The sequence below is a fragment of the Rhinolophus ferrumequinum genome, chromosome 22, assembly GCF_004115265.2.
Source record: "Rhinolophus ferrumequinum isolate MPI-CBG mRhiFer1 chromosome 22, mRhiFer1_v1.p, whole genome shotgun sequence".
NCBI lineage: Eukaryota > Metazoa > Chordata > Mammalia > Chiroptera > Rhinolophidae > Rhinolophus > Rhinolophus ferrumequinum.
The window spans coordinates 13,255,323-13,271,525 of record NC_046305.1 but is presented as its reverse complement, the minus strand read 5'-3'; the positions used below and the strand labels follow the sequence as shown (position 1 = coordinate 13,271,525).

General features: G+C 35.4%; 1 protein-coding gene across 2 annotated transcripts in view; it reads right to left on the bottom strand.

Annotated features, from left to right (window-relative positions):
- Window positions 1-878: 878 nt before the first annotated feature.
- Window positions 879-16,203, bottom strand: part of XPR1 (xenotropic and polytropic retrovirus receptor 1) — a 138,923-nt gene continuing 123,598 nt past the window's right edge. For both annotated transcript variants that reach the window (XM_033092752.1, XM_033092751.1), the window contains exons 13-15: window positions 15,763-15,902; window positions 10,584-10,805; window positions 879-8,001 (exon numbers count right to left, since the gene is read on the bottom strand). In XM_033092752.1, coding sequence (XP_032948643.1) covers window positions 7,941-8,001; window positions 10,584-10,805; window positions 15,763-15,902 — 423 coding nt within the window. In that variant the 3' untranslated portion in view covers window positions 879-7,940. The remainder of the gene's footprint in view (window positions 8,002-10,583; window positions 10,806-15,762; window positions 15,903-16,203) is intronic.

Sequence of the window (16,203 nt, the reverse complement as noted above, 5' to 3'; positions counted from 1 at the left end):
CAGGGTAGGACCTCATGGACACAATAGCTGGCAGCAGGGCACACAACCTACCCAGTAAGTCTATTGACTAAGGCTGCCAGGGAGGTTTTCAAGTTTTCTAAAGAATCTATAGTAGTGGGGAAAAAAAACTCTAAATCCCAGTTGACAGGAATAATCTTTGGTGAACTGATATTTCTGAACTATCTTTGATACTTCCTCATAGAAGGGCTACAGAAGCCCTGATTAACTAAAGTTTTTAAGTTTACTGGCTCATCTAGTCAGAAGGCAGAGTTTAAGAAAACATAAATAAGCAAATTTCTGTTTACTTCAACCACATAATATATAATAATTTTTAAATTTAGTGAAGTGGCAAACAAAGGATTTGGGAGTTAATATTATTAATATGCTTCTCCTGGATTCTCTTGTTACCTATTTCTCGAGTTACTTAGTTTTCTCCTACAAACTTACCATGAGGAAGTAGAATAGCATAGCAAATCTACTGCCAAAAATCATACGTTAACTTTGGTTATTCTATTCACTCATATAGAAAAGAAGCCATAGGGCTGCCCCAGTTGGAGCAAGGCGGAATGCTGTTATTATCCTCATTCTCATTCAGCTATGCAGTCAATATAAAATATATTAATATTTGGGGGGGAAACTTCATTTTATAAAGGTAAACATTGGTTGAACTTTGATGCTCATGTGTTAGTTATATAGTGTCTCCTGTGTGGGAGGCTGTCCCCAGTTGTTAAAAAAGAAGTACATTCATTCAGCTAAGACATGCCTAAGTAAGTGAATTATAAGATGAAGCATAAAGACAGTTTTTTGGCAATAGAAAGTTCTGAAGAAATAAATCTTCACAAATCTAATACTTTTATTTTTAAAAGGATTTATAAAAGAATAATATCCGCCTGGGAAGAGGTGAAGAGGAATCTCTACCTTGAGAGAGAAAATTCAGCTTACCCTGGGGTGGATACCGAGTAACAAGACAGTCTGTGGGTTTAGGCCGTGGTTTTAGATAAGTAGTTTAGAAATAATTTTATCACCTCTCCCTGCTTGTCTTCATAAAACTATAATGATAGGAACTCAATAAATACATACTAAATTAATTTTTGAAACTTCAGAACTCCTTAATTCCCTTAGGAAGATGTGGGAAACTAGAAAAAGAAGTGAATCAGGAAGTATAAAATTGGTCATTATTATTCTCATAAACTTAGAAAAAAGATCTAATCAAAATTGTCCATATAAAGGTATAGATCACTAAACACAGCCCAAGATTCTGAACGTGTCTAAATGGATAAACAGAGCGAATCATTTGGGATTGTACACTCAGCTGGTCTAGATGTTTGTCTAGTCACTTACTGATTGAATAGACTTGTTAACCCACGTATCTGAGATGCTACATATTTGGAAAGTGTAAAATACTATAGGCATACAAATGCTGAGCATGTATTATCATCAGGTTACAGGAAGGGATACTGAGTATCTAGTGATGCATATATATTCACAACTTATCTTGAATTTAATCTGGAAACTCCACATTATATTTTGGTATAGCCTATACAGAAATATAGCCATAAAGCTTGTGGTATTAAAATAAAAAGGCTTCTGTGCTTTGGTCAATAAAATGTTTTGTCTTTGGATTTCAAGTATATTCATCTTAGGTTCAGTTAATGTTATGATTTTTCCTAGACAGACAGATGTAAGGAGTGGTAACTAATTAGGAATTCTTCAGCGAGTTCGGTGTTTCCACACAGGGAGGGCATGGATACGTAGTGATAACCGGTTCCAGCTCTCCAAAATATAACTGAATATATTATTTCACCTAGCACTTGAAATTCTTTGTGTGAGTAAAACAAAAACAAAAAATGCCTTGTTGCATCAATCCCACTGCTTTAGAACCATACTTCATATATTACCTAAAGAAAAAAGGCCATTGGAAATTATTATTTAATTTAGTGAAAGAGTTAAAAAAATTTTCACCCTTGGTTTGTTTGCTCTAAACCCTTATACAAGTTAGTCCTAAGAGGAGTCATGTTCAGGAATCCAAGAAACCCAGAGAGAAAAACAATCACACAAACCATTCGCCAGTGACAAAGGAGTCAGCAAGCTGTTGGAAAAGAGAGAGAGCTTGTAATAATGAAAAAAGGACAGAGTTTTGTAACCAATCACTTATTTTCTTTAAAAACACATAACCACATTAACTTTTTGCTTTATACAACCATCTAGAAACTATAAAACAGTACCACATTGTGCATTTAACCTACTTATCAAGAAGGGAACTCCACATTTCATAAGAATTCTACCCATATAAGAAGGAAAAAGGAGACAGCTAATAGCATAGTCACAGATACAACATGAGTCCAAGCAAGCATCATTTTTTTGACGTCATCTTTTCCATTTACCAGAGTGGAGAGAGTAAGGAAGCAAGGGTGAAAAAAGAGGGAAAAAAGCACCCACAGAGGACTAATCACATTCCATAGTTACTTCGACAACTATAGCTCAGGGTTTCATAGAATAGTATCATTTGGCCAACACAATGTGGTAGGGGGTGAAGGAATTGAGGGAGAGGGTTTGAAAAACAGATACATTTTACACCCTATTCCCCTCCTACATATTCTTCATTGACACAAGCTTCTGTGCTACTCTGGAAAATAGCAAGAAATTAATCTTCACAATGTGACAGAGCTTAAAGAGTTCTGCTCTTTTTGCAGACATGAGCAGCTCACAGCTTTACTTTACAGTTCAAAAGAATAACAATGTCATGATGGATTCCTCTTTTGGGATTCCCCGCCATCTTTCAGCCTATTCCCACCATGCTGGTGTTGCAAACAGGACCATCAGGAAGTGTGAGTAGGAACTTCAGATTATGATAAAGGCATAGTGAGAAGGAATCCTGGCTCTTAGAAGTCCACATCTTTCTGGTAGAAAGTCTTCCCTCTGACTGATGGTGGTACAGAGGAAAGAGCATAAAAAGAACTAAGGTAAGATGGAGGTTTAATCAAGCAACTAATTGGAAGGTATATGAGACTGTGTAAATAGCAGACACACTGACTCCAAGGCAAACAACTGGTTATTTGATTGTCCTCCTTAGGGTGCTGGCACCATAGAAAAACTGAAGGTGGCTGTGATTTAATAATAAAATAAACCAAAGGTCTGCTATAAGGAAACATACCTTAGATGAAAATTAGTATAGTGATTCTCTTCACGTCAGGGGAAACTCTCATCTTGTCCCTCTCACTTCTTCTTCCACCGTAAGTAAGCAAATACATTCTGGAAGGTTGTTTTTAAGGGGCAACTCAGTATCAGAGGTCTGCCAGTTCATACAGGAAAGGCATTATGAGCCATAACAATCAGCAGATTCCTCTCCATTCCCAGGCAAACTTCTCATATCACTTAAATTAACCTCTTCCAAATCTAATTAGATGCTTTTACTTCTTTATATTTGGTGAGTGAAGTGTGGTTTAATGCTGGTTAAATTATTGGATTGTAGCACTGGCCAGCACAAGTTTCTTATGCTCCAATATAACCAACTATCCCACATTACCACTGTGCGCTGACATTGTATAGATTGAAATTCAACGCAGAAAGTTATTTTTTAAACTTACTATCAAGACTGATACCTCAAATGCAGAAAGGTATATTTAATTTATAAAATCTGACTTTAACTCTCCTTGTTTCAGCTAATCATCACAAGATATAAAATTTAGATGCATCAAGAAAAGGAAATGAACTAAATTTGATTTTTTTTTTTACCTATTTTTTTTCCAAAGTTCTACCAGAACTTTTATTGCCTTAACCTAGTGTCTACAGATTTTACCTGTGGTGACACTGGCTTTTTTATTTGATTTGGGAAAAGTATGGTGATTTTGTGGTTGAGAAAGCCATAAATTCAACATGATTGTTTTCAAATCTGAGAAGCTATCTTAATTTTAAAAATTTAAATGTTATATAGCAAGAAGCATTTATTTTTTGAGAAAGGCAAATTTTGTGCAAACTATTCAAGAAAACAATAATAATCTGAAATAGGTTTACCAAAAAATGTTCTATCACTTCAGAGAATTCTGTTTTTGAATAAAATAATGCCATGGATAGGGTTATTTTCTAAATTATTTTCCTTAGACTATGAAATTTTTCTAGTCATTATTTAGAAAATTGCATTTGGGCATAAAGAACTATTTCCTGAATGATGAAAATGGAGAAAAATGACAAAAAAGAAAGGCAGCAACATAACCACTGCAAGGAGAGACAGCAAGCCATCACCTCCATGCTACGGAGCTCTCAGACTTTCCTAACGGCCCTGTTTCTGCTGCTAAGGTCCAGCATCCTCTTGCTCTTCTCTGCTATCACCACAATTATTTTATTTCTCCTCGGCTAAATGTCTTGTTAATCTAATGCCTGTACAACTCAGTAATATATTACTTTCTTCTATTGTTAATTTGCATTAGTTTACCTGTTAAGAAAGGATGAACTGCTTTCTCTAGTTATCATGAAAGTACTTCGGTCAAACCATGGTGGATTTTATGTCTAGTAAAATCTCAGTTAAATTCTCAGAACCCTCACGTTGAGAATATTGGGAAGTCATGGATCCTAGGGGCTGGCCCCCATTTTCCTTCTTTAAGGGTCCATATGGTTACTGCTGAGGTGACTGGCATTCTCCTCTCACATCATTGCTTCTGAATCTGAAGTTAAGCAGCTTTCTTAAGGAGAAAAATGGTAGCTGCTGGAAAAGAAAGTTGTAATGGGTTTTTAACTTCTTTCCAATCTTAAAAATGACCATTATAACCTAATTAATCATGACTTAATTTTTAATTATTTTGTTGTCTTTCTGTTTGACATAAAATGATCCATTATCCAATTTTAATGGTAGGGGCAGTCTTAAATATAGGCACATATTTGTGCATGGAAAATAAGCCACTTTTGTCTTCTAGTTTCTCTATACTCATCATATATTAGTGCTTTCCATACTATCAGAAAATGAAAAATGAACTTTATTCTTTTATTTATATTCCCTTTTCATTCCTTTGGGGAGGATTTTAATTGATATATTAAATTGTGTGATTCTCAAATAAAACCAGAATTTCTAAACCTAAAATGAGATGAAGTTTTACCTTTGGTTAGATTGCTGCTCCTTTCAAATGACTTTGTGATATTCATTTCCTAAGAGTTCTATTGAGAATTTCAGTGCACAGGAGTCTCCAATAAAATTTTATGTAGGACATAGCACTCGCAACGCTAGGACATATAAAATTTAGGAGAGAAAAATGCTCATTGCCTTTTTGGAAGAAACAATTTAAGTGTATATTCGGTCTCCCAAACTGTTTCCTCTTGATGAGGAAAAGCCCTCTTTTCTCTTTACAGCTTTAGGAGGAACATAAAGTTGTGTGTGTATTTAAATACATATTTAAGCATCTGTCATGAGTTCCATAAGCCTATCATCCTAATAGACTATGCTAATAGGACAAACACGTCAGGAAAGGAATACATTCTAACATTGTATCATCTATGAAACAATAATACTGATTAGGGCCTAGAATCATAACAGTTGAAGAAAGACCAAATTGGCCATAGGACACACAGAAGTAAAAATACTGGGGAGTTCAAATATCAGAAGTCAACTGTAAGATTTTATGTGTGTCATTATATAGGTTTACTAATAGAAAATGAAACTGATAATTCAAATTGTTCTGGATACACATTAGTATCACCAATTTTATTTGTATAAGAAATGATTGGTCCACTGGACTTCTCCATATAACTCAATAATAATTACTGCTATTTCTTGACAGACCAGTGATATTTCTCCCATAGTTTTAAAGTACAAAAACAATAATTAGAAAAAACAATCCCAAGTACAAATAATGCAACCTTTAATCTATTGAGGGGCACTAAATTGTTACCACTGATTATTATGATTCAATTCACTTAAACTAAAAAAACAAGCAAACAAACCAGTAATTAAGCTTTTCCTCTTCAATTTTGGAACAAGGAACATGCTTGGCAAAACACAAAAAAGCAAGAAAAGCCACAAAGTTGTACAATTAAAAAAAAATCTTGATTCACAAATGGAACAAATTTTGGAAGTGTGTCAGAATAAAGATGGAAGAAACTCCTATAAAAAGAAACTACTTGTCAATTAATAGATAGAATTTTGGTAATAAGAGTAACTTTAATCTACTAAAATTATGACGAATGAGTGAAATATTTGTAATGCATGGGAGAAGAGTTGATGATAAAAGGAGTATATTAAGGAGCAACAGTCATATGTTTTTAAGACTAAGTAAGTAATAGCTGTCCTTCCACTTAATTTGTTCTTTTGTCTAAAATTAAGCTGAAAATGACAGGAGTAATTTAATTTCAAAAACCTACTGACGTTGACTTTGGAACCTTCATCTGGATCTAGGGGGAAGGGAGGATTAAAACGTATTTTACTTTTTCCTGTATTTATATTAATTTTGTTAGATAATGAAATGCTAAATTTAATGCCAACCACATTCAAGGAAGTAAAATCCTTTACAGTTTTTGAGCTTATCTGGATGAGTTATGAACATAGGAAAGAAATTAAACAAAGTAGTGAAAATGGGCATTGTGTACAGACCATGATAGTCTGAAATGTCTAAGAAATATACTTTTTGTGTATGACCAAGCTTAGTCCCAAAACATTTTAAAAGCAGGTTTCCTATCACAGGAGGGCATGACATCTAATGTTCGTTCTTTAAAACTGCTGGGAGAAATGGCAGCCAAGGTCTGTTTTATTTGTGTAACATAAAAGAGGAAGGATAATTTGTTCTATGCTCTCAAAAATATGGTTTCCCCAAGACAGACTTAATTTGATCAAATTCTGGCTAATGTTAAGTGAGCCCAGAAGAAAAACTATCCAATGAGGGTGTAGAGAATCTCTCAAGTAGCCTTGTCTTCTAATTTAGAGTTAGTAAAGGTTATATTATTCAATTATCCTACATGCTGAAGCTTAGTAAGGCATAACTTTAGTTATTATGGTTGGAATATGGGTAAATGTATTCCATGCCTGTCCCTTAAAAAAAAAAAGGTATCACACCTCTTAAATAAATTTAAACCATGAAGGTGTATGGATGGTTTGTTATGAGACATGCTCAGAATTCTAAAGCAGCAGCAACTTAAAAAATTAGTAATGAAACTTTGGCTTAAAATTAAAAAGAAAAGTCAAACTGGTACAAGTTGTCTCATGAAAGAGGTATTGTGGCCTAAATTCTCAGAAACGCTGTCCAACATTAGTTTCCCCTGTCTTCTTTCACTGTATCACCTCATTGCACAGGAGTTATATCATTCTTTTATGGTTAAGTTTCATAAATAATGAGAAAATGATATGTAACAAATACATCATATTTCCCGCCCACCCAGCAACCCTTCCCAAAATAAGAAAAGTTACATCAAATTAAAAAGTAGCTTCGTGAATGAAGGTACTGCTCTAAGTTGCACTTTCCCTGCAAGTGCAGCCAGTGCTTTTGCGCTGGGTATGATGAAGAAAAGGAAAAAATTCTCCACACAGACTGACAAAAATTTTAAAAACCAATATCCGGTTTCAACCAGTCAAAATCAGGCCAAGTGGAAGCCACAGTATCTCAGTACCATCCCATCAGAGGGTCCTTGCAACGCCTGTTCGTCATCCTGATAGGTATCTGTGTCCTTGTGATTGTAAACAATCCATAAGATACTATGTTTTTGTTCCTTAAAATGTCCTCTGATTGGCAAAATGAAGTAAATATTTGTTTTAAAAATAGAAAATCAAAATTAAACCAGAATAAAAGAAAAGAAACACAGTGAGCTTGTTTGGAGTCCATAGGATCCGATCTGGAAGAGCTCGGAAAATGTGTTATGTGTCTTCTCTTGTTTTCGGCTGGAAAGATACTAGAGGTTGCGCTGGTCGAGGAAAGAATTGTAGAGTACGAAAACCAAGGATGCTAATCTAGACTTCAGGGGATTCAAGTGTTGGCTTCATCATCTGTGTCTTCTATCAATACCTTAGTGTCACGAGTCTTGGATCTAGTGGAAATAAGAGGGAAAAGAGCACTTCGTCCATTACTAAAACACAAACACATCCACAGCATCAGGTCCATTTCCAATCTTACCATAATTAAAAATACACCCTAAACAGGTACTATATACTGCACCAGAGGACTACTCCTGGAGTTTCATATTCAATTTCCGGTGTTACTGGGAAAACACTACAAAACTAGACTGTAACCAGAGGAAGGTAACAAGAACAATGGCAGGTCAAGTACAACAGACAGAGGAGTATTCTGGAATTAGGAGATATGAGTTGGAGTACTGACTTTGATTTTATGATGTATCTCTTTAACCTCTTTGAGTGCCAATTTTCATCTCTGTAAAGCAGGAATATTAATCCAATAATAATACATAGTTCACATAATACTACTTTCCCCTCATGGAGAAAATGTGGACATCAAATGAGAAAATGAATGTAAAAAGCATCAGTAAAGCATTAAACAAATATAAGGAATTATGATGAGGATTGTAGAAATAATGCCATTTGAGGTACACACTGAAAACCAAGGACAGTTAACTTGCAGAAGCTAGGACCTAAGGAGAAACAGTTGTCTTCAAACACTTGACAAAGTATGATGTAGAAGAGGGAGGAGACTATTAGAGAGCCCAACTAGGATCAACGGGTTGAAGTTATAAGGAAACATATTTCAGCCCCATACAAGCTATCTACCATGATAACTATCCAACAACAATTATAAACTTATGTAGTTATAGACTTCATTATCACTGATGATTGTCAATCGGCATAAGATGACCATCTCTTCAGGATGCTGTAGAAGATATTGCTTTACTGGATGAAAAATGGGACTAGATAATGTTAAAATATTCTGCAATTCATGAGACCCATGAGATGAAAGTGGTACTTGCTGAAGTAGGTATTATTGCTACTTGACAGAGGTGGAAACTGACAAACACTGTTAAGGATGTGTTCAAGGTTGCATGAGTCAAAAAGTGAGTCCTAAAATTCAGATCTTATTTTAGATTCCCTGCTCCTTCCTTGCACAGAACCTGCTCCATTGTTCTAAACATCTTCCTCTGGTTGCAATCTAGTATCCCAGTGTTTTTCCACTGAACACCTGAAATTGAACATAATCTGTTGCCAAAGAACTTCCTTGTTTCTGAAGCAGAAATTGTGTATGTTTAGATTGCCCTCTGGTGGTAACTAACAAGGTTTAGATGTCCAAATTTAGGAGTTCAATGAGAACCACCTACAGTACTGTCTTCCAGGCCTTTGTGGTACTTACCTTGCTGACACCACCAGCCCCAGCACCCCCTCCTTCTCCTTGTTCAGAACTCTGCTTCCTTGCTCTAATGTATCATGCTTTGTTTTACAGCTCTTCCTACTGACCTCCTTGACCGTCCCTTTTCTGACACCCTTTTTTTTTCTCTTGCCTGTGTTTATTCCCTACGACTTAGTTCCTTGTTCTCTTCTCTTCTCCACATTCTTCTCTTCAGAGAACCTCCGAATTCTACCTAAAATGTGGGCAATTTCTACTCTGCTCCCCTATATCTATAGGTTTATATACTATTACCATTTCCTATTTGTTACTTCCTTTAAAATTTCTCCTTACATTCTTTTTAGTCCCATTATAAGCATCCTAATCCAAGTCCTCAATGTCCCATACTTAAAAATACTGCAAAAAACCCCCAAACACTGCAGTGCCATTACAACTTAGGAAAATACTTTCGTATTATTCTTCTATGCAAAAACTCTGTGACTCCGCCTGCCTACAAGATCAAGTTTGCACTTCTCAGCCTTTTACAATCATACTTCATCTATTCAGCTAAATTATCTTACTATAGTTCTAGTCACATGGTTTTCCTTGCTGCCCCTCCCTTTCCCCCTATGTCTTTACTGTGCCTCTATCCTATTCAAACACTCCCTTATCCTTAAGAAAACTGTCCATGTTTGACTTTAAGTCTCCTCCTTCATTCCAATCCACTGTGATATCTACTATCTCTAAATTTCAAATTCAGCCACAATATCCTACATTTATTGTTATTTTTAGGAACATACAAAGTCAATGATTGATAAAAAATATTATTGTAGGTATTTAGTAAGAAAATAAAAATAGCTTACACTTATTGAGCTCTTTCTGTGAGGAAACTGGTCTAAATCCCACGTAACAACATATTCAATCCATTTAACCACCCTGAGCAGGGACCATATTAATCCCAATTTACAGGTGAGGGGTCATGTAGAGCAATTAAGTAATTTGGCCAAGGTTACATAGATGGCAAGTGACAGAGCCAGGATTCCTACGGTTTATAACTTGAAAATTATTTGTATACAAAACATACTGAAGAATCAAATAAATTATTCTCCAATAATTGTCCCCCCATGTACTTTTAACACCAAATTAGTGGGCATTAATGTATTAATGCCACTTTTTTACTCTATGTGCTCATTAAGACATTCTATAGGTTGGATCGTGTGAAATTACTGTTACTGCAGTTTTTTTGGTAGATGAAAACTGGTTGAATGCCAATAATTTCATTTGGTTCAATCTGATAGCTTCTTAGCTTAAATGTCTCCCAGAAGTGGACGCCATACATACTGAGAAGCGAGGCGAGGTCGGCGCAGGGATATGCTCTGGCTGTACTTCCAAGGCCGGTTCTTCTGGCGGTTTCGTACCCCGTCATCCTGGTCCATCATCTGCTCCAGGAGTGTCTGATCATCTGCGTTCAGAGGCGCCACAGAGATGTCCCGCACAGCTCGGAATTCACCACAGTTATTCAGATGTTCATTCTCCAGGCGGAAGAAGTTCCACACAAATCGCCTTAGCAAAACGGAGTGGAGTAGGCAAATTACTTACAAAATGTTAACTTACTATTATAACCCGTAAACCTTCCAGTATGTCAAGTTTCCATGCATAGAAACACAAACAAGAAATTAAGGGCTAGAATATTAAAATAAAATAGGTAAAGATGGCATGGTATGTGTGGGGGAATGAGAACGAAGTGGCCAAAAGGAAGGGAACTTGTGGAAGGCAGTTTCAGAGTACTCACTCTTTCATTTTATTAAACACTTATTTATGGAGTGTCTACAGTATGACAGGAAAAGGCACTGAGAGACAGATAAAGCCTCTGCCCTCATGGGGAGTGATTTCTAGTGGCAGAGACAGATAATAAATAGTCAGCTAAAGATAAGTGCGCTAAAAAAAAAAATAAAGCAGGGCAAGGGGACAGTGTATGCTTCTCTGAAGAGATGGCAACTAGCAGAAGCCCGAATGATGCAAGGAAGCAAGTCATGTAAAATCCTGAAGAAAAGTATACTAGGCAGAGGAAACAGAAAGTATAAAGGCCTCAAGTTGGGAAGGCCTTTGGTGTGGCCTTTGAAACAACAGCAAGGCCAGTGGGGCTGGAGTGGAATAGGGAGGTTAAACTGGCAGGAGATACAGATGGTGACGCAGAAAAGGGCCTGATCCACAGAGGGCCTTATATGCCATCATAAAGAGTTTAGATTTCAAGTATGATGGAAAACAAGGAGAGTTCTGAGTAGGGGGATGATGTGATTTCCTTTTAAAAAGATCACTCTATCTGCTACACTGTGAATAGCTCAGAGGGAGGCAAGAATAGCTGGAAGAAGACCAATTAGAAGCTGCTGCAGCAGTTCAGGAAAGAGATGATAGAGACTTAGATTAAGGTGGTGATAACAGAGGGGATGAGAAGCAGACAGACTAGGGATTTATTTATGAAGATGGAGCTGACAAGACTTACTGGGATGTGAGTGGTCTCAGTTAATGATGACACCAGTCACTAGAGATCTGGGTTGTTCCTATTAGGCTAGAGCCATTATATAGCCAAGGGGAAAATTCAGTAACTAGATGGACATGAGTTTGCAGTTCAAGGGAAAGTCTCGGCTGGAGACAGTAAAAAGAGTATTTCCAAGTCATGGACTTAGAAATAACATCTAAGTAGAGGAGAGATGAGGGCAGCGGATTATACCCTAAAGCACTCTAACATTTACAATTTAGAAAGAGGAAGAAGAACCAGTAAAGAAGTTGAGCAGAAATAACTAGTGAGACAGAAGAATGTATTTTCTGAGAAATCAAGTGAAGGAAGTGCTTTGCTAAGTAAGGTAAAATAAGTACAGAGAACTGACTTCTGGATTTAACAAAATAGAAAGGCTGTATGATCTAAGAGTATAGATTCTGGGAGGCTGTCTAAATGTGAATCATGGCTCCATAACTTACTAGATATAATGATCCCGGATGAGTTACTTAACCTTTGTCACCAGTAAAATGGGACAGTAACAGTACCTACCTCAGAAGACTGTTGTGAGGATTCAGTTAAGTTGATACATGTAAAGGGCTTAAAACAGTGCCACGTACATCCTAAGCAATACATGTTTACTATCATTATAGATTATTAACAAAAATGATTTAGTTTGTGTATTGGAAAAAAGATGAATTGAATTAAAGGGAGAATGGGGGAGGAGTAAGAGAGTGGAGACAGCAAATACAGACATCTCTTAGAAGAGTTCTGCTGTGAAGGATAGAGAAAAACGGGCAACAGTTGGAGGAAGAAAGTAGATTCAAAGGAGGTTTTTTGCTTTTGTTTTAAATAGTGATAGAACACCTGATTGTATTATTAAGCAAATACACTTTTAAAAATACAATAACCAAGAATAAATGTATAATTAAGCAATTTTTTTTAACTAGAACAAATTTTAATTTATGAAGCAGCATACATGAAAGAGAAAGAAGTGGGTGGAGGAGATCTTGGTAGTGACGAAGTTTCAGGTCCTAGACCTAGACATTTGGGAAAGTGAAGAAGGGTTGACAAATGGTTTGGAGAGAGTATTGACAGCAACAAATACACTGTTTCCAGATTCAATCTTTATCTTTCAGGTTTATCTTTATGTTTCTAGGTTTTATCTTATTAGGTCATCCTGATAAATGTGCCCATTCTGACTCAGAGTAATGCTATCCACCTGGCCTGAAAATATCTTTCACCTTCATTTGTGAAAGAATTTTCCCTGGGTGAAGAGTTCTAGACAGTTTTAGTATTTTCTTTCAGCACACTGAAGATACCATTTTAATGACTTCTGACTTTGATTGTTGCTGCTGAGAAGTCAGCTGTCAATCTAACTGCCACTTTTTTGAAGATAATCCTTTCCTTTGGGCTGCTTTAAAAAAAATAAGCGTTAAAGTATGGCATAGATATATAAAAGTGTGCAAATTGTAAGTGTGCAGCTTGACTATTATAAAGTGATCACAATGTGTAATTACCACTCAAAAATAAGACATGTAACATTACCATACACCAAAGCTGCCTTGATGGCGCCATCCTATGTTATCTTTTAGAGTTATTGATTTACCTTTCATATTTAGTTCTGCAATCCACCTGGAATTGATTTTGCATACGGTACGCCATAGGAGTTGGGATTCATTTTTCCCCCATATGGATCTTGTTGACTCAATATCATTACTAAAGGACCTCATTTTCTCCACTCTTATTTAGCCACCTTTGTCATAAATCAGGTAATATCAATGCATGTGTGGATCTGTTTCTGGACTCCCTATTCTGTTCCAGTGGACTACTTGTCTATTCTTTCACCAACACCAGACACTGTCTTAATTACTGTAGCTCTATGTCTTAATATTTGAGAGTGTAAGTCCTTTAACTTTGTTCTTTTCAGGATGGTCTTGCCTATTCTTGATCCTTTCTGTTTCCATATAAATTACAGAACTGGCTTATCAATTGTCATATACATATACCTTTCATTAAATTCATTCCTAGGTATTTGATATATTCTGATGCTATTCAAAAATGGTATGGTTTTAAAAATTTCATTTTCTAGTTGTTTGCGACTGTTTTATAGAACAATACTAATTTATATTTATATTGACCTTGTATTTAGGGACACAGCTACACTCATTTTAATAGCTTATTTGTACATTCTTTCGAATTTTCTGCATATGCAATCATGTCATCAGTAAATAATTATGGTTCCTCCCTTTTATTTTAGTAATCAGTTACAGAATGATTTTTATATGTTAAATGATTTTTTAAATATTAGATCTTACATTTCTAGAAAGAACCTAACTTGGTTGTGATGTACAATCCTTTGCATATATTGCTGGATTCATTAGTTAATATTCATGATTTCTGCATTTCTGTCCATGAGACAGACTGGTCTTTCTTGGAATGTCCTTGCAGGTTTAGATATCGAAGTCATGCTGGCTGCACAAAATGAACTGGGAAGTGTTCTGTTCCTTTCATTGCCTCTTTTCCCTTCAAGAGTTTTATGTAAAATTGATAATATTTCCTACTCATATATTTGGAAGAATTCTCTGGGCCTGCAGTTTCCTTTGTGGGGAGAATTTTAATATGAATGTAATTTCTTTAATAGATATACAGCCTATCTGATTTCCCATTTCTTCTTTATTGGTTTTGGTAAACTGTGCTTTTTGAGGAATTTGTCCATTTCATCTATATTTTTAAATTTATTGACATAAAGTTACTCATAATATCTTACTCTTTTTAAAAAAATTTTTTAGGATATCTGTATTTGTAATTTGTGCCTTCTTTCCTTTTTTTGCTTGATCAGTCCTATTTAGACATTTTATCGATTAGTCTTTTTAAAGAACTTTGGCTTTGGTAATTTTTCTCTATTGTATGTTTACTTTCTATTCCATTAATTTCTGTTCTTTATACTTCCTTCTTTCTACTTTCTTTTAGGTTTGATTTGCTGTTTTTAAATTTTTCCAATTTCTTTAGCTGTATATTTTTCTAATATATACATCTAAGGCTATATCCATTTACCTCTAAGCATGGCTTTAGCTGCATTTCGTATTTTCTTTTACCACAATTTCAATCATTGTGTTCAAGATATTTTTAAATTTCCACTGCAATTTCAACTTTGACACATGGGTTATTTAGACATGTACTATTTAATCTCTAAACATTTGGGAATTTCCAGTTATATTTTTGTGATTTTAACCCTCTGAAATTTGTTGATACTTTATGGCCCACCACATGGTTACTTTTGGTAAACGTTCTACATGCATTTAAAAGAATGTGTATTTAATAGTTGTTGTATGTGGTGCTCTACATATGCCAGTAAGGTCAAATTGGTTGTTAACTGACTACTTATTACTGAGAAAAGTATGTTAAAATCTTCCTCCATAATTGTAAATTCATCTACTACATTTTAGTAATGTGAACTTTTACTTTATATATTTTTAAGCTATATTATTAGGTGCATAAAAATTTTACATTGGCTATTACAACTGAATCTCAAGTCTCTAGGTATTTCTTAAATGCAATATTGGCTTTAGTGCTCTGCTTATCTTGGGGTACCTGCTTTCACTTAGATTTCGGGCTATCTTGTCAAATCACTGATTTAAAAAAACATTTTATCTGGCACTTTTTTGTTTGTTTCCAGTGAGAAAGTTGGGCTGAATAACTGAGACTGACAAATTGCAAAAACTGATTCTCTAAAGACGTGAATTTTAATTTCTAAGACTTTTTACCTCACAATTTCTACTCATGACCCTTCCAATGGATCCCAACTCTAAAAGAGCTTGTAAGTCATCGTTAGCAGTTATTTTAATTTTGTAAGAATTAATCTCTTACTCTGTAGGATTTTCCAACTCTGACGCGGATAAGATTGAGAGAAGTTGTAAACTTTAAGCTTTTCAAGTATAAGTTTTAATAAATTCTAATTCAGACATTTTTTTCTTTTTAGGTAAAAAGAACCTTTGATAAACTTTTCGGTAGTCTGCTTACCGGAAAACCTCAAGGGGAGCCAAGACAGTAGCAATGATGTCCCCAGAATGAGGCAACGCAGTCGTGTAGGTAACTGACATTTGAATAGTCCAAGCAAAGCGCAGTATCACATCCTCTATGATGGCACAGTAGTAATAGGCCTGAGGAATAATAAGCAAATTCAGTATACTTACCATGTTTCTCACACAATAGCACACCTATCCCAGCAACAAGACTCATGTCTCACCAACAAACAAAAGGTTAAACAGGAAAGAGTTTTATTTTATTTTATAGTTTAGAAAGATTGCACAAATTTAGTTTTTTCTTAAATGGTGCAATATTAAAAATGAAGTTTTACTGAATTTCAGTAATCACTTAACAAATATATTTCATTCTTATATTGTATACCAGTCTGTCTTCTAGGCCTCAGAAATATAAGCTAGGTGAGATCCTCAATCTGAT